Source organism: Anas acuta, chromosome 1 (assembly GCF_963932015.1).
Source record: "Anas acuta chromosome 1, bAnaAcu1.1, whole genome shotgun sequence".
NCBI classification, from domain to species: Eukaryota; Metazoa; Chordata; class Aves; order Anseriformes; family Anatidae; genus Anas; species Anas acuta.
In genome coordinates this window covers 60,667,348-60,689,463 of record NC_088979.1, presented here as the reverse complement: position 1 = coordinate 60,689,463, position 22,116 = coordinate 60,667,348, and the positions used below count along the sequence as shown (strand labels likewise).

The window sequence follows — 22,116 nt, the reverse complement described above, 5'->3', positions numbered from 1 at the left end:
TTCTACAATAAAAGTTTTAAAACTTTCCAGTAGTTTTTGAAATCAGTGTTTGAAATAATAAATAGGCTTTTTCCATGAACAGCTGTAGAACAGTCTGCTGATGATGTTCTCCAGAGCATCCTTTCCCACAAGTGACGAGATTTTGGAATCTAGAGAAGATGTGTGGGCACACTTGGCTACCTAAAACCAAACGTCATGGAAAAATTAGATTTCATAATGGATCTGGAGAACTATATCTTCCTATTCAGGTTCATAAACCAATCTGGTCCATCTTCAGGACTGCTATCACAAGCTACATTACACAAAAAGAGTATTTTTTTTAGCTAGGTGTTATGGAACTATTTCTTTTAGGATTCAAAGGAAAATATTTTCACTCTTCTTCCTGATTACAAGAAAAAAAAAAAATGGAAGAAAAAAAAAAAAAAAGAGGGAAAAAAAAGTGGGATTACAGAGACTTCTCCAAGGAATCAGTTGCTATAATAATTTCCCCAGATCATTCAGCTCCCCTAAATCTAGTTGATCTAGCTTGATGTAGTACTGTCAAATTATAAAAATGTTGTGCATACAGAAGACAGGAAACCTAATTGTATTATACAAAAAAAGAACTGAGAGTTTTCAGTATTTCCACTTACTACCTAAAGATGGCAAGACCTCTCATTGACTACTTATTTTTTTGGGAGACAAGCCCAGCATGAAACCAGGTTCACCATCAAAGTGATGGTGTTACGCTAGCAAGCCACATGCACTGGATGGAAGACCTAAGGTTCATGTAGCTTCATGACCATGCTTCAGTAGAGTCCCTGTTGCTAAAATCTGTACACCATCCTCATTGATACTAACATAATGATTTGCAACTCATATAGAGAAAACAACTGTTGGAGCTCCATTCAGATGATCTCATGGCACCTTGCTGCTCTCAAGGACCATCTGGCCATAGAAGTGTTAAGAGAAAAATAGATGTCACTTATTCTGTATCAACAGCGGCTCTTCAGAGCACTGTGCACATCTGCCTCAGAGCCCCCAGTCTTTCCTGGTGGTTCAGAGCCAGTCACCTGGCCTTCCCAGAAACTCAGAGACCATCCCAAGCTGTAAATTCCCAGGACTGCAGTATGAAGGTGCCTAAGGTCTGCAACAAGTCCCCTGTGCTGGCTGCTGGAGAGCGTGTTCAGGGCTCCTGTGTGGAGAGGGTATCTCAGCACAGAATTTATTAAAACAGTCACAGCCTCTGTAAGGGATTTAAATTCTTTCTACTGCTAAAGTAGCTAGTAGTAAGTTGCATTTAAATGATCAAGTTAGTTTGATAGCTGTTCCCACCACAAAAATAGTTACGGTTTTGTCTAAGCAGAAGAGGAGAACAGAATGGAAAGATTGGCATATGACATACTGAGTTCCTGCAGGGGTTTTAATTTTCACATAGTCTTAAACTCATGGAGCCTAATGAGCTTAACATTTTGGCCAGTTGCACAATTTAGAAATTTCAACAGTGAATGGTTTTTGGACAGAAAAAAGATGTTCTCACAAATATGAAAAAGTGAACAGATGTTACTATTGGTGCTTCCAACGCCTACTGACAGAAAACATCTGTGTCGAACTTCCTGAATTTTAGGATCTTGAGAACACTCCCACACACACCACCAAAAGCCATTTGAAAACAATTGGGCTGGCAGATCAGTTTTCGGGTCTATTACTGAATGTTCCAACAAGAGCAGGTGCTGCTTGTTGTCTTGTCTCTAGGAGCCTGGCTGGCCAAGCAGTAACCGTGCTGCTACCCGAAACAGGAGCGCCGGCTCCCTCCATTATGCAAGGTTTAGGATTTGATGTGATTTAGTAAAAGGCATAAAAAACAGTTGATCCTAGTACAATGATCCAAATAAAATGAGTGGGAAAAAAAAAAAAAAAAAAAAAAAGGCAATGTAGATGCTAGCAGACTTGAAGAATTATCACACATTGCATTTTTGCCCTGAAAATTGTCTGGCTTTTGTAATTCTGTCAAAACCCATGTTGAATGAACAGAATTTTCTTCTGTTTTGAAAACACACTCATAGCGCTAAATATGTCTGAGGCATTTGCTGTCCCTCAAAATACTCAGTCAAACATTTGATAGGTACCATGACCAAATTCTGCCCTTTTATATAAGCATGATACAGCAGCTGTCACGAAGTAACTGGGAGTTCCCTGCTTCCTCCTGCTCCACACCCTGCATCTTAATATTTGTCTGGTTGGAAAAGCAAATTTGGCAAGATGTTTTTTGTCTCTGGTGAATTTTTTGTTTGACTAAAAACTACCCTTCTCCAATTAATTAAATGCTAATGAATGTTTGCAAGGATAAATCAATGCCATTTTATTGCTCTGTAAAACATCACTAGCTCATGAGCTCAACTTCACTGCTGATGTTTAAGTTCATTTCAAATAACATCTCTACATTATTTTAGTTAACTGTCTTAGAGAAAGCTTTTATTTGGAACTCAAGGGGGCAACACTTACATGTCAATATTAGTGTGGTTGTTTTGTTTGTTTGTTTGTCTGTTTGCTTCTGTGTTAGACTGATGCTCTTCATTTTACCAACATAAAATGAATAGCTCCATTCATCACACTTCCACTCTCATACTAGCCTAAAGCACCTGCCACAGCGTCAGGCCAGCCCCAGCTCTGCTCACTCTGCACATTTCTGAAATGTGACGATTTTCCCCTTACCCTCCATCTAGAGCCCCTTACCACAACTTTAGCAGAGCCTGATGTCAGCAGAAATTTTGGCATGCTTTGAATAAGGATGACAGAAATTGAGCTAAGAAGCTATGCAGAAGTGGTGGCACTTATGTGACTCTTAGTAGCCTAAAAGAAATATGAGTAGCCTGAAAGGAAGTAAGGTAGTGGCCAGATGATATGGTTGTAATAAGTGAATATACTCTTGAGCACATGGCATTATCATCATCTGATCAGTTGAAACATTTCTAACTTCCAAGAAAATCCCACTATTTTGCATCACTACCTGCCAAATTCAGTAAATTGATTACATTTACATCCAGCTCTTTTTTTCAAGCAGCATAATTATCCCACTCAAGTTTATTTCTTCATCCTAACCATCAAATACGCAATTGATCTTTTAGGGTGTTACCTTCTTGTACAGTTTAGAAAGCAACAATGTGGATTAATTTAGAAAGCAACAATATGGTCAATATTTGAGCTAGGCACCTAAGCTCCTTTTATAGACAATGAATTAAAATGGCCACATTCAGTGTGTATTCATCTGGCCTAGTTTGAATGTCTGCATTAGGATATACCATGCCATAAGATTTCACCCTCGCCTGAATGTAGCTTTGGCTGACTACACTGAATGTAGGCAGATAAATGACTACATGTGCTCAGTAAATACAATCCTGTTTAGAAAAATGATTCCTTTCAAGGCCTTTCAAGTCCTGTCACATAATTCAGAAGAACGTGCTCACCAGATAGATATATTTGCTAATATATCTCAATTCTGTTTCTAAATATCCAAGCCATTAAATTACCAAGATATAAAGCAGGATGTGAATTTACAGCCTGTCAGCCCCAACTCCACTGCTATTGCTGGCATACACGCTGACCTTACTGCAGCTGACTTCTCAGTGGTGATGGGGTAAGGAACTTCTCGAACGTATTGAGGCGCACCTGGGGGACAAAGCAGTCATTGGTCCCAGCCAGCATGGGTTTGTGAAGGGTAGGTCCTGCCTAACTAACCTGATTTCCTTTTATGATAAGATCACCCGTATGGTGGACCAAGGGAAACCAGCTGATGTGATTTTTTTGGACTTCAGCAAGGCTTTTGACACGGTTTCCCATAGGATCCTACTGGACAAAATGTCCAGCATACAGCTAAATAAAAACATCATACGATGGGTGAGCAATTGGCTAACGGGCAGGGCCCAAAGGGTTATGGTGAATGGGGCTGCGTCAGGCTGGCGGGTGGTCACCAGTGGGGTCCCTCAAGGCTCCATTTTAGGGCCGGTACTTTTCAATATTTTTATAAACGATCTGGATGTAGGAATAGAAGGCATTTTGAGCAAGTTTGCTGATGACACCAAACTTGGAGGAGTTGTGGACTCGAATGAGGGTGGAAAGGCCTTGCAGAGGGATCTGGATAGGTTGGAGAGCTGGGCGATCGCCAACCGCATGAAGTTCAATAAGAGCAAGTGCCGGGTCCTGCACCTGGGACGGGGAAACCCTGGCTGCACGTACAGACTGGGCGATGAGACGCTGGAGAGCAGCCTAGAAGAGAGGGATCTGGGGGTCGTGGTAGACAACAAGTTGAATATGAGCCGGCAGTGTGCCCTGGCAGCCAGGAGGGCCAACCGTGTCCTGGGGTGCATCAAGCACGGCATCGCTAGTAGGTCGAGGGAGGTGATTGTCCCGCTCTACTCTGCGCTGGTGCGGCCTCACCTCGAGTACTGTGTGCAGTTCTGGGCACCACAGTATAAAAAGGACATGAAACTGTTGGAGAGTGTCCAGAGGAGGGCTACGAAGATGGTGAAAGGCCTGGAGGGGAAGACGTACGAGGAACGGCTGAGGGCACTGGGCCTGTTCAGCCTGGAGAAGAGGAGGCTAAGGGGAGACCTCATCGCAGTCTACAACTTCCTCGTAAGGGGGTGTCGAGAGGCAGGAGACCTTTTCTCCATTAACACCAGCGACAGGACCCGCGGGAACGGGGTTAAGCTGAGGCAGGGGAAGTTTAGGCTTAACATCAGGAGGGGGTTCTTCACAGAGAGAGTGGTTGCACACTGGAACAGGCTCCCCAGGGAAGTGGTCACTGCACCGAGCCTGACTGAATTTAAGAAGAGATTGGACTGTGCACTTAGTCACATGGTCTGAACTTGGGTAGACCTGTGCGGTGTCAAGAGTTGGACTTGATGATCCTTAAGGGTCCCTTCCAACTCAGGATATTCTATGATTCTATGATTCTATGAACTTTCCATTTACTGCACAGTATGAACATGAATGGTGGGAGGCTTCACAAGCACCTGGTGCATTGCAAACACAAATCTTAACTTACTTGCCACCTCATAACTTGTGCAACTACACTCTGGACTTTCAGAGTTATTCCCTTCGCTAACTCTGCAGACAAAAACACTATGTCTTTCTTGCCCATCACTTCATGCCTATATCTTCTCCTTTCCTCCATGTAATGACCTTTTGAAGACAGGACAGAAATCCTTGTGAGTTTTGTTTTGTTTTGTTTTTTGTCTAGACTCATCCAATGTTTATCTTCAACAGAACATTGACATGGTCCCAATATCATTCTTTCTGCAGCAGCTCTGCAAAGCACAGAAAGCATTTCTGACATGTAATTGTATGTGTTCTGTGACATGAAGAAACTTCTAACTAGTTCTTTTGAGTGCTTGACCTACACATTCCAGCACATATTTTGTTTTATGCATGTTTTATCTTCTTGGGTGACATAGCAACTTTCTGGAAGATCACAAATTAGATCAAACCGTGGGAACAGAAAGCAGTACAAAATTATTTCATTTACTGACTACAGAAAAGGACTGTGGCTTCTTTCATAGTTCTTTCTTAAGGAGACTTAATGTTTGTTCCTTCCTTAACCAAAAAAAAATAAAAAATAAAAAAATCTGCAAGCTGAATCACTGCTCTGGAATTAACATTAATGTCATTTGGTCGCCACTGTCCTGAGAGAAAATGTCGCATGTCCAGACAATATAGTTGAAAAAAGAAACAGCAAATTGTTACCATGCCACTAGGCTGAACTGGCTTCATTTTTCAGTTATTTTTAACTTAAAGTCAACTTTATAATTTTCTGTTTACTTTTTGATATAAATAAAACAGCTTTTTAACAATGAGAAGGAAAGCTTTCTCTGAGAAAATGAGCTAGAATGTGAAACTCAGCTAAATAACCTTCTGTAAAGTAATGAAAGAGAACTTCAAAATAGAAATAACCGTATTGAACCATATGGTTCAATATGAACCATGCTTAGTACATAATAACCATATTTAACCATATTTAGTACATATTTAAATATACTTTTTTTTAAAGTCTGCTGAGTATTTCAGTGCTACTCTTGTGTTTTAGCATTGAATACCCAGCAGGTTACGGCACACGAGAAAGGTTTGCCGTGCCTGGAGGCAATGCCTGGTGCCACCTAAGGGGCAGCATCCCGCTCCCATGCATGGGCCAGCAGTGTGGATGGATGCTCCAGACACTTCTCTCCTTGCTTTCTTTCCTATGTGCCTTCTAGAATGCCTTTTCCTGGATTAACACTTTAAACCAGCTCAGAAGCTGTTAATTTCCCATCTAACTGATTTTATTCCCTGGTGAGTTGCCTTCTGTTCTGCTTGCTGATGTCTTTCATTAGCAGGGCTGCATTGAGGTTCTTGCTGTCGCTTCCCTTTCCCATCCATTCTCAGAGTAACCGTGCGAGGCCAAGCCCTCTTGCGAAAGTCCGAGCTCACGCTTGGCCATCACGGTCAGATCCCCCTTCCCGCAGGAAGTGAACTTGTCCTTTCACAAATGACCTTTCTGAAATGTCAGGGAATCAACCTCCTTTCTTCTTGTCCACTATTAAACAAATTATGGTCTACAAGGGTCATTTTCATGTGGGGAATACTGAATCATCACATTCCATATCCCAGAAGCTGTTGCAAAATAAAAGTCTGTAATGAAATACAGCAAAATGGGCTCAATTACCATGAAGCTCTGCAGTAACTTTGGTTCTCTCTCTCTCTCTTCATTATTGCAAATCACTGATTCTCTCCATTCTTTATATCTAAACACTGGTAAATAGCTTTCTCAGTGATTCATGATGAACTTTTTGTATTTTAAAACCTCCAGAGCAAGAACTGACATTCATTATGCCTTTATTTGTATAGAAGCCCCCAAAATTGGTGGTTTTCAAATCAGCACACTCTACCAGTTTTGTTTCCACGGTGTAAATTTCACAGTAAATTAGAAGGAAGAAAGTATTGCAACACAACATCTCTCTTTCATTTGACTGATCCTACAAGAAACAAAAAATGAAGTTAAAGCTGCAATACATGAACATTTAGTACAGATCTGAAAGTCTGTTCAGGATCTTCTAAGTCCACTGGGACTGAATTGCAAAATGCAGTGATTAAATTCAATGACAACCCTGACAGCGTTTTCTTTCATGCACGTCATTGGACAGGGGACAATGTATATACAACATTGCAAATATTTTCTGGGAAGATTTCCTCCAGGCTTCCTAAATTTCTGACCTCTGCTCCTCCCTGTAAATAGCTTTTGCACATGGCTGTGCTGGCCACAGGGACTGTGCGAGACCTCTCCCAGTCAGCAGGAGTCACAGGAAGAGCAGAGCGGGGACTGCCTATTTAGGAGTGTATCCTGACATTGGTAGCTTTGTAATGTGTCTGAATGGTAAAGGAAGTCCTGTACAAGAACAAAAAGGAATGTAAAACTCCTTGTTGGTCTTCAAGATATTCCATCCACCCGCTTTTTCCTTTTGTTTCACATGCTGTTTTGCCATAGTATGCCATGCATGTTCCCATAAGCCTTGTAGCTCCAGCCTGTAAATCTAGTGGCAGGAAGGGGCAATTATGCCATGCAGAGTTCCAGTGCTCCCCAGCAAAATGTGAAGCCTTCTTCTTCTTCTGGAGAGACATTTGGGCCAGAACACATTTCTGCAGTACTTTGTCAGGTGAGAAAAGGGAGCACCAGAGAAAGTGCTTTTGTGAGTTACCTAAAATATGACAGCCAGGTACAACATATTCCCATAGGCTTACCTCTTTTTTTTTTTTTTTTTTTTTTTTTTTTTTTTTTTTTTAACCTGGAAATATAATCCAGAACACAATTTCACATCTTTGGAGAATTTTCTAGGACTTCTGAACCTCCAGGAACCACAACCAGAGTTAGTAGCATGCATGGCATATTTCACACAGGGGTATTCAGGACTCTAATAATTGAGTCATGCTTATTTGACTGAACCTTTCAAATTGGATTGTCTTTGCTTAAATCTCCTTAATGACCTTTGCAGAAGAGGCACATGTTCTTAGGTCATTTGTTAATGAAGAGAGGACATACTTGTTCAACAAAAGATTTAACATAAAGAAAGTAGAGTAAAATCTTACATGTCTGAGTTAACAAAGGTTAATAAAGCTATCCAAGCTTTATTAATCCAAGGTAATAAAGCATAAGCCAAGATGCGAACTGGCTGAAGAATTGCACAAACTGTCATAATATTAACTAATTCTCCAGCTCTGTCTCTAGCCTCATGATGAACCACTCCCAGAAGGATTGGTTACCTTGTCTTTATTACAAATCAATATTAAATAGTCCACCCAAGTGTCTCAACAAACAAGTGATTTAATAATAACCAGGAAAGCATGGGGAAGGGACACCGGCACTGCCCTGCTCTCTTCCTCATTTTTCCATTCCTTGTTTACTTCTTCCTCCCTACCAGACAAAAAGATGGGAGTGCAACCCCAAACAATAGGGGTGGTATTTTATATATGAATTAGAGATATAACTGTGTCCCATGCAATGCCAGCTTTGGAGTATTACAACTCCCTGCAGAAAGCTATGCACAGATTCAATAATTATAACATAATCAGCATTTTGTCAAAAGTTACAACTGAAAATTTACATTCATTCTGTCTGCTGTGTGCTTCCCCAAAAATGTAAGCAGATATGAACCAAAAAGTCATTTTATATGTCTCAGGTGGGTGAGTGGCTTCGGGAATTGGTTTTCTTTGATAATTCTGTTCTCTTAATAGTTCTGTCAAATTAATCTCCTTTGGCTTTTATTTACTTCAATATAATAAAGAAGTGACCTTTCCAGTATGCAGAATCCATGGTTACTTTCTTTGTGGAAGGAACTGAAATGTTTCTTCCCAGAACCTCTCAAGATTAAAATGAAACTAGAGCCAACTCAAATCCCTAAAATTGAATTTGAATAATTTTTCTATGTTCTTCGCAGATGTGTGAGATACTTTTCATCCTTTTTAAAGGTTCCTTTCCAGATTTGTACATGTGGGAAAGGATAAACTCGCTTAAGTATTTAATTAGATTTTAAAATTTTGTAGTATGATGGAATTTTAACTAGATAAAAATCTTATGCAAGAGCATAAGAATAGATATTGATACTGAGATGGTGTTCTTAAAAAAAAAAAAAAAAAAAAAAAAAAAAAGACTACAGTGCATCTTTTAGAATGGATGAAATATTATCTGTAATTTCCAAAAAAAATTGGCTGTTTCATGGTATATGTTCATTTGTACTCACTCAATCCCTTTATAGCTCACACTAGTTCCCATGTAAATCCTTATTCTAGTGCTTCTAATCAGCAGCTTTCGATTTGAGGCAGGTAACTAACAAAAGTATGGCTATTGCGAACATGGCTAGACAAGGGTTTGCAGCTCCATAGGATAACTTAGAGATTCACTGATTTTAAAGAGCTGAAACTGCTTATGTGGAGAAAGCTGCACCTTAGTAGCCAGCTGTGACTGGTGTAGGGAAATGAGCTGCTACTTGCTCATATGTGTGTACCTTTTGTCAACAGGAATCATTGCGTGTGTACTCATATAAGCTTTATTTCTTCTCAATCCGTTGAATTGAAAAATGGAAATATGTTGGCCTTCTAAATGGCAATAATCCCCAAAAGCAGGCTTGCTTTACAAGTACGGAGCTGTATGAGGTCAGGCTTGGTATAAGTACAAAGAGAGATCATCTTCTGTGTGTCAGCTCAAATACTAATCATGGATCCTTTGGTAATGCACCTAACCATCAGTTCTGTCAAATTAATCATAATGGTATAGCAAAAGATCTGCATGATCAAGTATCCGTACTGGTGACTTGTCCCTGAGGAAGAACATGTAATTCACTCTTCATACTGGTTCATTCCTAGTCTTTTTCCCAGAAAAATAAAATTATTATTATTATTATTATTATTATTATTATTATTATTATTATTATTATTGTTATTATTATCAATAATAATAATAATAATAATAATAATAATAATAAGGAAAGGAAAGGAAAGGAAAGGAAAGGAAAGGAAAGGAAAGGAAAGGAAAGGAAAGGAAAGGAAAGGAAAGGAAAGGAAAGGAAAGGAAAGGAAAGGAAAGGAAAGGAAAGGAAAGGAAAGGAAAGGAAAGGAAAGGAAAGGAAAGGAAAGGAAAGGAAAGGAAAGGAAAGGAAAGGAAAGGAAAGGAAAGGAAAGGAAAGGAAAGGAAAGGAAAGGAAAGGAAATATTTGCACTGAGTTTTGTACTTTGTTTGGTTATCTCAGTTTCTCAGTATGGACTTGTTTGATATTATATAATGGGGTTTAAAATATAAAAACTACCAAAACTATTGTGACAGCATTTTTCCACAAAAACAGTATGGAAAATGATATTTTTTATTTTTTATTTTTTAACTAGAAGTACACTATGTTTCAGTCATGGTGTTTATTTTGTAGTTTGTGATAATAAGACAACTCAACTTCTCAACTACAGGTGAGAAGCTCAACATGAGCCGGCAATGTGTACTTGCAGCCCAGAGAGCCAACCACATCCTGGGCTGCATCCAAAGCAGCATGGCCAGCAGGGCAAGGGAGGTGATTCTCCCCCTCTGCTCTGCTCTCATGAAACCTCACCTGGAGCCCTGCATTCAGCTCTGGGCCCCGCAGCACAAGAAGGACATGGGTGTATTAGAGGAAGACCACAGAGATGATCAAAGGGCTGGATGGAGTATCTGTCCTATGAAGACGGGCTGAAGGAATTGGGGTTGTTCAGCCTGGAGAAGAGAAGGCTCCAGAGAGACCTTAGAGCATCATTCCAGTACCTAAAGTCAGCCTACAGGAAAGTTGGGGAGGGACTCCTTATCGGGGAATGTAGTGATAGGAAAAGGGGAATGGTTTTCAACTAAAGAGGGTAGGTTTAGATTAGACATTAGGAAGAAATTCTTCCCTCAAATGACAATGAAGCACTGGCAAAGAAGCTGTGGATGCCCCATCCCTGGAGGTGTTCAAGGCCAGGCTGGATGGGGCTTTTGACAACCTGATCTGGTGGGAGGTGTCCCTGCCCATGGCAGGGGGGTGGAACTGGGTGGTCTTTAAGGTCCTTTCCAACCCAAAACATTCTGTGATTTTGTGATTTTCTGCGTGGTTGACAAATACATTTTGAAACTGTGTCACAAGTGGGCCTATCCTTTAATAGGAGAATAAAAGTTCACCTAAAATCAATTAAACATTGTTTGGTAGCTTGACTACTGCTTTCTGAATACAAAGAAATTAGGATTAGGATATCTTCGTGTTCACTTCTTCAAGTCCCCACGCTGTCTTATTTCACTTCTCAATGACAATCTCAATGACATTAAATGAAGTTAAATGACTGCATTTCTTGGAGAGGGACTACATTCATTTTTTAATTCTTTCTTTCCAGGCATGGGTGAGAGTGGAAAAGGAAGTAAGCTGTTGTAGGAAGATGGGATAGGATATATTTTGTACTATTTTTAAACTGTTGCATTATATGTTTTATACTGATTTTTTTATCATCTTTTTGTATAAATATACATCTATTTGTTCATGTTTTCCTCTAATTTTTGCTTTGTGAGATATTAATGCTGTTTCAGAATGACCTGTGAAAATCTAGTTGCATTTTAAAAATACTTTCATTAGAACCTGCTTCATTAGAATGTCTTGTTAAATGGTGTTTTGTGCCATTTAAGCATTTCTCTCCAGAAAAGACTATCAATTTACTATTACTGTCATTAAGGCAGTGAGTACCACAGAGCATACAAAACATATGTGCCTTGGTGACACTGCGTTTGGAATGGTTTTCAAATACTTTGGTTCACGGATCTCAGACATACTGTCACAGCCCCATTATTTAAACCACCATTGTGTCATTTCAAAATGATTTTTTTTCCCTTGTGATGAGCCTTGTGATGTTGGCAGTCAACAGAGAATTATTTTTAAACAATGTTTGAAGTGGCTTGAAGAGTGTCATTAGGGTTGTTCTACCAAACCAGCTCTGGAAGGGAACTGTTAATGATAGGGAAACCTGCATGCAACGTTTCATCCTATGTGGATGCCATACCCTAATGGTGTTGTCTAATCATTTTCAGGCTCCACTGTTAAATAGAAATACCATCCCCAAAAGGCAGAAATGCAGGCAGAAATTCATGACATTCGGTATCAGGCTCCTTCTCTTGAGAAGTCATTCTACCTACTCCAGACAAAACACTTTTTTCATAGAGTAGCAGCGAATCGAGTAGTGAATACTGATTTGAGAGTTCATTCCCATGTATTCATTTTGTCATGCACAGTGTAGTCACTTTGCTGGAGTTTATGTATGGTGTTTCCAGATGACATTCATCAGAGTCTGCTCTTCTGGAATGAAAAGAGATTCGGTTTATTTTCTCTTGAAGAGATTGACTACACTGCAGGAGTGATAACTAACCCAGCTTCACACATCATAACTGTTCCTAAATAAATGCTTTTTTATTACTTTTATCAGGGCCAGCCAGGACTCCTTGGATCACAGGGGTTCCCTGGACCACCAGGATTGATGGGGATCCCAGGAGTGCAAGGTCCCAAAGGTCACAAAGGTGAAAGAGGACATCCAGGAATAAGTGGACCCAAAGGAGAAATGGTAACTTTTGAATATCAGATGTTTTAGCTAATGAGCAAAATACTAGACAGAACATCATTTTAATTGTGCTGTTTCACTCTAGGGGCTAAGAGGAGTCACTGGATTCCCAGGGGCAGATGGCGTTCCTGTAAGTATCCGGTTACCTCATGTTTAAGAAACTACCAACTGCAAATATTGCAGACTGGTTTAATGCCTTTGTACTTTAATTAAAGTCTCTGGGCTGAATTCTGCATCGGCCACGTACGCGCTGTTAAACTAAGGGCATTTGCTAAAGTAAGTGGAACTGCAGATGCACAGCAAAAGAATAGAATCTGTGCTCCCGCTCATTCCCTCTGATAATTAAGGTCCGTTTGCTTTGTCCTTTGGAGAAATCCTCTTGTAAAAAGGGACAAAAACAGAAGGAAATTTCTTGTGTCCCTGGAGGTTACCCAGCTAAGTGTGTTCTTTTGTAGGAAAGAGCTGTGAGATAAGTTCTCCACGTCTCCTAGTCTAGTGAGCAAAGGACACCAGTGGGTCATGCCTTAATTATTTCAGAATTGTAAAGTATATAGAAAGACCAATAAATGTAAGGATACTAACCATTGTTATTTGGTTTATATCTCATAAAGCTTGCATGAGATGGTCTTAAAAAAACTATTTATCTCAAAAACTTTGAACAAATTGTCCAGGTCCATGAAACTGAAACATTCAAAGAGGAAAACTGGGTAAAGTTCACAGCACAGTATTTTCCCAGCTTACACTCCTTTACATCTTGTGTCATAAAATAACAAAGAAATCTGAGTCACTGGAATCCCTGGACAGAGTTCCCAGGCTTGGGTTTCCTTTGTAGTGCTCTCTGACACCGGGGCCTCACTCTGCAACCCACACATCCACATCCACTCTGCTTTCACCCTTTTTGTTTCCTAAAGAGCTCTGTATCGAGTTTCAGAGCTTTCTCCCACACACTCTTCTTCCTCTCTCTTCTTATCACCCTTAAAGGAAGAAGAAACCTTCTGTAGCCAAGGATCTCATTCACCCCACCACATCATTGAGTTGTTTCTCAGTGCTCTGTCTTCCTGCGAGTAAATCACTCTCCTCTGAAGCTCCATGTTACTATAGCTGGACCGCTTCTGCTACCTGAGCAAGTTTTCTTTTTTAGCCCTGTTTTCACAACCTCTGCAATTGCATTGTGGGGGATAAATGCCTTCAGATACTATTTGAACCCGCATGCATCCTCAAGCCCTCCACCCTTCCCACTTGGTTATGTTTTCCAACCAGTTTTCTTAGGCCAAAGCACAACGCTGACCACGGCAAGAAGAGAAGGCAAATAGGCACATATATGAACTGTAACAGCAAAGTGCTGGGATGTGGGGCTAAAGGCCAAGAGAGGAGGGTGACAAACCTGGGTCTGTTCTGGAGTGAGGAATATGAGTATTTGATGGAGCTAGGTGAGGGCATGGACAGATCTCTTTTTTCTTCTAAGAAAGTGAGCAGAAGCAAAAAGAAAGCCCTTGCTCTAAGTAGTGAAGAAGGAAGAAAAGTATTCTGTTTATGTTAGTTTCTGTGTTGTTTTTTTTTGCTGACTGAGCCCCCTGGAAGAAAGCTGCTCAAGGGCAGATTAGCTTCTCATCAATCCCAGTGCAAAGCAGTCATAAGTGTAATTTAGGTGAACATAGGCACTGCAATGGAAATTCGTTTTAAGGCAGGAGTAACTTTTTCCTGCTTTCCTGAGGCTCAGTGTGGAACTTTAGTATCCCCAGCGCCCTTGGTTTGAGCCCACCTGATCTCTTCCCATCTCTGTACTTACAGCTTCATCATGGCACCCAACCTAGCTCCAAAGGCATCACTGACTTTTTTTCCTAGCTTGGAAGCTCTTCAAAGCCAGTAATGAACCTTTCTTCCCACTCCTCCAGTGTGAAGCACTGAAATTCTTAACAATCTCAGTTCTTGGTGGCTCCCTGCACAGCAGTCTCATCTGGCTTAGTTCTCTGGTTAACAGAGACTGCATTGAACATAGCTTTCTTACCCTTTCTGAAAGGTCCTTCACTACTCATTTTTTTCATACTGTCTGGGGCATCTGGTTCAAGCTGCAGCTATATTAAAAAAAGGCACTGTCTGTTTCTTTCTTTGAAAATCATAGTTTCCCATGGATCCAAGCCTTGGGCTTAATGTGAGAATGTCTAAATACTGTGTGACTACAGGAAAAGGAAAACTAGAAACAGATGGATAGATAAACACTTTTTTTTTTCCTCAACAGGGTCATCCAGGGCAGCCAGGATCAAGGGGGAAACCGGGTCATGATGGCTGTAACGGGACAGTAGGTGACCCTGGAGACTCAGGAACTCCTGGATTCTCTGGTTTCCCTGGTACCATTGTAAGTAGGTGACAGCAAATGGATACCTGAAGTGAAGATCATTACTGAAGTACTTGCATTTCATGCAAGTGCCTGTTGGAAACTGATGGGCCCTTTTGGCCCAGCACAGCATCCTTGTGGACCTACCCAGATGACCTTCATAACACTTAGGGCTGGAAGGTCTGCCATACCTATCATGTAGGTCCTAAAGGGTCATTGCTTCAAGAAATCCTGTACAACTTTATCCAAAAGCAGTAAAAGAATATCAGACTCACAATTTCTGATGAAAGTAACCTTTTCCTTCCCTATCCATGCCCAACATACTGGCTTGCCATAGCACAATACGTAGGATCATGCTGCAATGAGGACTGGAGCTCCTTGATTTACCAGCCTATGTGTCAGCCCTAAGTAGCTGCAGCCGTGGCTCTATCTGGCAGGTGCCATCCCATAATATCACTCCTAAGTAACAGGCAGTTCTTCCCCCTGTATTTTAAATCCACTCCTAAAGGTACCACAAGGGTTTATAATTTGTTTGTAAACCACAGCTTTCCAGAGTTTGACATACACGTAGTCTCTGCCTTCAAACAGTTGTACATATATGCTCATGAAAAACCTTACAGATATTTTGCATTACTCGTAACTGTTTATGCATTCACAGATGATATGAAAGCTTACTTTTCCTTTTTTTTTCGGTCACATCCAGGGAGTCCAAGGACCAAAGGGCCAGAAGGGGGAGCCATATATACTACCACCGGACATTGCCAGCCAATACCGGGTAGGTGTGTCACTCCCTCAAGCTGATGAATTTTCAGTCAACGCTCAATACTGTTTTTAAAACAGGTGATGGAGAATGAGTTTCTCTTACATTCTGTAAGACACGTTCCTAGAGACCCACTTAAATTCTGTGTAGGTTTTGCCAGGCGGCTTCTGCTGTCTCTGGTTACAGCTAAGCCTATCCAGGGAGGAAATGTCCACTCGTTTACTTGCAAGGACTTACAGTTTGCAGGTGGATTGCAGAGGTACTGGACAAGGACATAAACCTGTTGAGTTTAAAACATTTGTAACATTGTACTTTTAAATACAAGTGCAAATGTTGTAGTTCAAGTATAATCCTCTTTATTTGATGACTACCCGTATATCATTCCTGGAAAATAATTCCTTTCTCACAGTTTTCTCCACTGAATGATTCCATTTAATATTATGATCCTTTCTGTATAACTTACATGTAGGAATTTGGTTGACTTGTGATAATATATGCTTCAATGTATTATTCAGTTATTTAGTTACCCCCAAGTATTCTTCTGGGTGCCCTTACTCTATCTAATCCTAAAAACTTGTTCTGTGATTACTTGAGTCTTTTTCTCATATATATGGTTTTGTATAATTTGAAAATATCAGATAATGATAAGTGGTTATATACACTGTTAGAGTATAAACTGTGACAAATTTAAGTACAAAGCTACATGAGAACTGTACTCAGCACTGGGATCTGCTAAGTTCATTTAAGTAAATTTTATGCCAGTGATGAGTGCCAAAATATATTTGTCTTTTGACTTTTTTTAATGGAATCTTTTCCTTTCAGAAACTTTAAGTTCTGTTCACTCATTAGTAGTAATTGGAGAACTACTCAAGTATTTATAGTCAAGAATAGGTACTGGCACCTGTATTCATTTCAAAAAGTACTTGGTTCCACAGATTATTACATTAACTAAACTCAAATTATCTAGATATATTAAAAAAAAAAAAAAAGTTAAGATGATTGAAGGTGTCTGGACTGAATGCTGTATTATTTATGGGCTTGAAAGGTCTTTGCACTAGAACATTTTTGGATCCAATTTCCAAAAACATTTCAACATGTACTGCAGTTAAAATATGTGGTCACTGAAAACGGTATGTTCCAAGAGCTTCTCAGTGACTCAGAAGAGAATCAAAATGATTTGGTAATTCCCATGCAACTCATGAAAAATTAACTTGTACATTTCAGCTCATGTTGTATCCCTAATTAAGCTACTGATTAGATGGGTCTTTCAAAAAGGAATTAAACATTCCGTCTCAGTCTTGCAGTTTGGATCCCTAACTTCACTAACCATCTTTGTACCTTCCAAGTATATTGTATGTAACTATACTATATAAAGTATAAAATCAATCTATGATAAAACACATTATCTCAAATTATCTCAAAATATTCACTGAATGTATCTGTATATAAGGATTTATATGGAATATATACTATGATTTTTAAATAGCTTTTGGAATAAGAAAAAGCTAGTAAGAAAATATTTTATTCAATTTTGTGTATAGTATTTACTGCATTTTTTACTTCTTTGTTTTCTTTAGGGAGAACCTGGGGATCCAGGATTCAGTGGTTTTCCAGTAAGTAATAGTACAGCAAATGTGATAAAGTGTCAACAGTAACTGATATCAAAACAACATGAATTGATGTTTTGGGGTTTTCTTTTTTCAATTTAAAGGGACCTCCAGGTATACTGGGTATTCAAGGACCTATTGGTCCAAGAGGACAACGAGGAAGACCAGTAAGTATGCTTAAAATATTTTCTGTCGGAAACTAACCTAATGAAAGAATGATCTCAGCGATATTCATTATGTTGAACTGTAGCACAGCAAATGAAGAGAAAAAATGAATTTAGAAATAACAAGGAGGTGTGCTTGGATAGAAAACTTTGAAAAAAGTACTAAGACAGTGGTTCTACAGTGATGAGTACTGCACAAAGAAGTATACTTTCTTTCACCGTGTATTACCTAAAGGTCTTGATTTATATTGTATTTCTTTAACCTCCTTGAAAGAGTTTTCTTTGTAGAGATTATTTATTGCAGTCCATTTAGGAATCTACAGCCCCCTACACTGAGATATCAGAATCTAAATATGTAATATTTTCTGCTCATAAAGGATGTGGTTATCAGCTATCCATACTTCCTACAGGAGATTAAATAGATAACTTTCTTTATTAGTTTTTAGAAGACCATTTTATTTTTAAACTTTTTTTCAGTATTTTTTTCAAAAGTCAACATTTACGCACTGGAGTTGACAACTGGTACTGACTATATCTTTGGAAATATTGTGTTCTCTACAGATATCATTTTCTACATTTCTTGTTTACCATGGTTAGCAGGTTGTTGGGTGAAAAACAGATATTCAAATTCAGTTTATTTTGTTTTATTTAGGCTTGCTTTATTTTCCTGTAAGAAACTTTATAGCACTTACTTACTTTTTCATCTTCAACATTTACTTCAGACCTGCTTTACATCACTAATTTTGGGGAGGAAAAAAAAAAATCAAATTCAGGGCTTCTTACAAATGACCTCCATAACCTTTTATCAGGGACACCCAGCCCTCTCTCCTGTCCCCACCCCCAAAATAAAATAAAATAAAATAAAATAAAATAAAATTCTAGGACTAAATTCACAGCATGCTAAGCCTCACCAAAATTAATTTTCTGCAGTGTCTGCTTTATCACTGCAGGTAAGCTGCATCTTACCTTACTCTTCTGAACCTCCTGAAAGAAAATCTTCTCAGTCCTTTACTTTGTTCCTAGAGTGAACTCCTTAGTTTCATGAGTGTCACACAGGAGACCCAGCCTACTATTCCCAGGACACTGTGTTGAATGTAAGATGTAAAGAGTGACATGAACAGTGCATTTTCTAAGCCTCATGAGTACATCCCTCTGGTTACAATCATCTCAACATCTCTTTTGAACACTCTGCCACAGTAGATGGATACCTACCATCGCCACTATTAACAAAATAGTTCAAACTATCTTTATCATCTCTGAAACTGTGATTGACCTGTGGGAGGGACCTGGGAAGTGCTTCCACATTTGCACCGTTCCTCGTCCTTGAGTCCTAGATCCCACATGAAGGCAAACGTGGCTCCTCCAGAGGCAGCATGCCTGCACAGTGCATCTGCCCTGTAGATTAGGCAACAGCTCACAGACTCCTTGACTAACCAAAACTGATTTAGACATTGTTTTGTCAGAACCAGTTTATGGTGTATTTACACAAAGGCACATAGCAAAGGAGTGATATATAACAAGTTTAGGTCTCGCCTGACCATCACGATCTTTTTTTCTGTAAGTTTAGGTAGATGTTGCATAACCCAAGTTGTACCCACTTTGGGGCTCAGCAGGTGGTCAGTTCCATCGGCAGCTGTCTCACTTTTATATTCCTCTTATTCACCATCTCCTTCTCTGAAAAGCTCATGCTTCTTATTCACCCCACCTCTCTCACATTTGACAGAGTTTTTAATGCTTAGGATCCTTTGGAGCCTATTAACTACCCTAGTTGACTGAAGCAATGTAGGTTTTCCATCCAATTAATAGCTTTCCTTACTGCTCTTCTTGTAAGACTTTATTGTAAGAGAAGCATTTATGTCTGTTCTAGTTTCATTTCCCACCATCTTCTTTTTTCATTCTGTAAAATACCAAATTGGTAATCTGATATACACACATGGTAGTTGAACACCCTTTAGACACCAATACAGTACCAAGACACTAGTCCAGTGAAGTGGTTAAAGATGTGTTTAACATTAGGTCTGAAGTGAAAATGTTACTAGGTCAGGATCCAAAGCACAAGTTCTTATTACTTGAAATAAAACAGAATTTCATTAATTTCAGAAATTCATAAATCAGGAGACTTTTATTCTGTTAGGAAAGGTTATTACATGATTTAGAAGAGTATTTTTCAAAGCAGTAAACACAGCTAATGTATCAAGGATAGTACATTGAGCACTAAGGATTACACTATTTTCCAAATATATGCTTTTATTTCTGACATAGAGTAACTGACCTGCATGCATTGATTACAAAGTGACAAGTAACTTGCTCTCACAATTGTTTCCCTAGGGACCACCAGGGCCCCCAGGACCACAAGGGCCACAAGTAAGTCTTTGTTTCAAAGCTGTTCATGTTGATTTTGTGTCTCTAAGGTTTATCCAAGACCCACTTGGAGGCAGTAAAATAAAGAACCACAGGCTGATCCAAAAGCTGTGTAGCACAAGACCTTCTGTGTTGGCTGCATACCACAAGAAGTTAATCTTACACTGGGATCGGCTGCCCTGAAATGATTAAACCAGTTCTAGAGCCAGATCTAATTTGCTACTGTAGTCACAGTAGCTTCCCATGAACAGAGAATCCTTGCAGTCTGCACAATATTCAATGCACAATATTCAATTGTATCTAAGTGGGGGGGGGGAAGTTAATTGTTCTGACCCACCTAGGTATTTTTATTTAACGTTTGATTCCATAAAAAAACTTGCTAAAGTGCTTGATCTTTTCACAACATTACTCAGCGAATGACTCAAAGTCTGTTATAAGAAGCACTGGTAACATGAGATTTCAATTAGAGTCATCTTTCTGATGTTTACATCTATAAAAATAATTCTAAATCTCTAAAAATACTTTGAGGTAAAACTAGATTATTACTTGTTACTCTTCTTCAGTGGCATCCTACAGAGTTCTAAGTCTGAAAAGGCCCTTCAGTGTGTTTAAATTTGAATTTTGCATTTGAAAACCAGGTTGTACTTTTAGTAAATCTTGACCTATTGCTTTTGCAGGGCAACAGGGGCCTTGGCTTCTATGGAGAAAAAGGCGAACAGGTAAAGAAAAACTGATGAATTAGTATCACTACAGGACAGGATGATGTTGTTTGTTATTTATAAAGGAACTTATTTTAAATACACTATCTGTTGGCAACTATATTACATTATTATAATAGAAAAACAAACATAGTTTTGAAAGCTATATTTGATAATCTCCATAACAAATGTCATAACTGAACTAATTTTTACATCTAACTTTTACATTAGTCTTGGTCCAACTGTGCCTTCATTTACACCAACACAAATCAGAGGTGACATTTCCAAAATGTGTAGAGCCAGACTCCTTTATATAAAGCAATAGCCTTTAAAGTTATTCTGGAAGCATACAGGGCAAGAGCACATATTGCTTTATGTTTATCACAGCACAAAGTAAACTTGTTTCTTGCTATCAATTTATTTAGAGGTTTAGAATTGTATTCTTAGCAGGGGAAAATATGCATCCCTCTTTTTCTACTCATCATTCATTCTATTCATCAGCCAGTGATGATCAACAACTTGACAAGGTATTGTAACTGTTAGTAAACATACCCTTACGTTTTCGCTTGCAGGGACCACCAGGTCCACCAGGTCCACCCGGGCTTCCTACAAAAGAACTGACGGGTGTCCCCTCTGACAAACACAAGGTAACTACAGAATATTTTCCCAAAATGTGAGAGGAATTAAGAGCTTTCTGCTATCAAAACTAAAATATTGTACAAATGTGCTTTTACATATAGTACGTAGAAGACATTAGTTTGTCTAAAGACAAATCTGCTGCTTTCCTGAAGCTTGAATCATAAAGTACTTTTTGTTATTATGTTGGCTATTGAGAAAGCACTTCTCACAACGTAAGACTGGAGGTATCATAGCAAACTTGCTATTTTTGTTTAAATAAACCCAAGTATGAAGCTACTGGTCATCACTGACGTCTTCTGATTTTACAACCAGAAATACCAGCTGAGAAATGATTCAGTATCTCATTTTCCATAATAATGAATTAAATCATCCTCCTGTAAGAAGCACATTTTAGGGAAGCAATCAGAATTGTCATGTATGTTTATGTAATATATCTCTGTGGTGCAGATGTTTGTATACTTATAGTAAAGGCTTCTCCATAGGTATTGGAGAAATCCTCTACAGCAAGATACGGTTTATTCTGATCTGTTGCTTCTTACTGGGAGCAGAGATAGTCATACCTCATATAGGAATGTTCTGTGGTGAGCACCAATGTCCAGACAAGTAGTTTTCAGTTCTGAATTTGAAGCTACAAAGTTCATGTGGCTCCAGAAATATAAGTAAACTGGTGTGATACTGAAAGATGTAAAAATGTCTTTGGTGTCAAGATGGAATTTCCATGACTAAGGGGAGATGTGAGCTAGTTGTCTGGACAGTCTTTGTAGTCAGTTTAGAGATATAGACAATATCATGAGTAGGCTGCGATTTTTCTCATCCTAAGAGGAATTCTTACATCTGATCAGACGGTTCACAGATAAGCAATAGGTAAAACTTGGAGAAAGTGGATTTATTTATAGGCATTAACGAGGCACTCATCACCCAGGCATCTTATGAACAAGCCTGGAAATATCCTACA

General features: G+C 39.2%; 1 protein-coding gene across 1 annotated transcript in view; it reads left to right on the top strand.

The window, feature by feature from the left end:
* COL4A2 (collagen type IV alpha 2 chain) overlaps positions 1-22,116 on the top strand; it is a 148,219-nt gene that overhangs the window by 74,752 nt on the left and 51,351 nt on the right. The window contains exons 4-12 of the mRNA XM_068678491.1: positions 12,466-12,600; positions 12,683-12,727; positions 14,837-14,953; positions 15,636-15,707; positions 17,270-17,305; positions 17,404-17,466; positions 19,792-19,827; positions 20,502-20,543; positions 21,095-21,169. Of these exons, the coding sequence (XP_068534592.1) occupies positions 12,466-12,600; positions 12,683-12,727; positions 14,837-14,953; positions 15,636-15,707; positions 17,270-17,305; positions 17,404-17,466; positions 19,792-19,827; positions 20,502-20,543; positions 21,095-21,169 (621 nt within the window). The remainder of the gene's footprint in view (positions 1-12,465; positions 12,601-12,682; positions 12,728-14,836; positions 14,954-15,635; positions 15,708-17,269; positions 17,306-17,403; positions 17,467-19,791; positions 19,828-20,501; positions 20,544-21,094; positions 21,170-22,116) is intronic.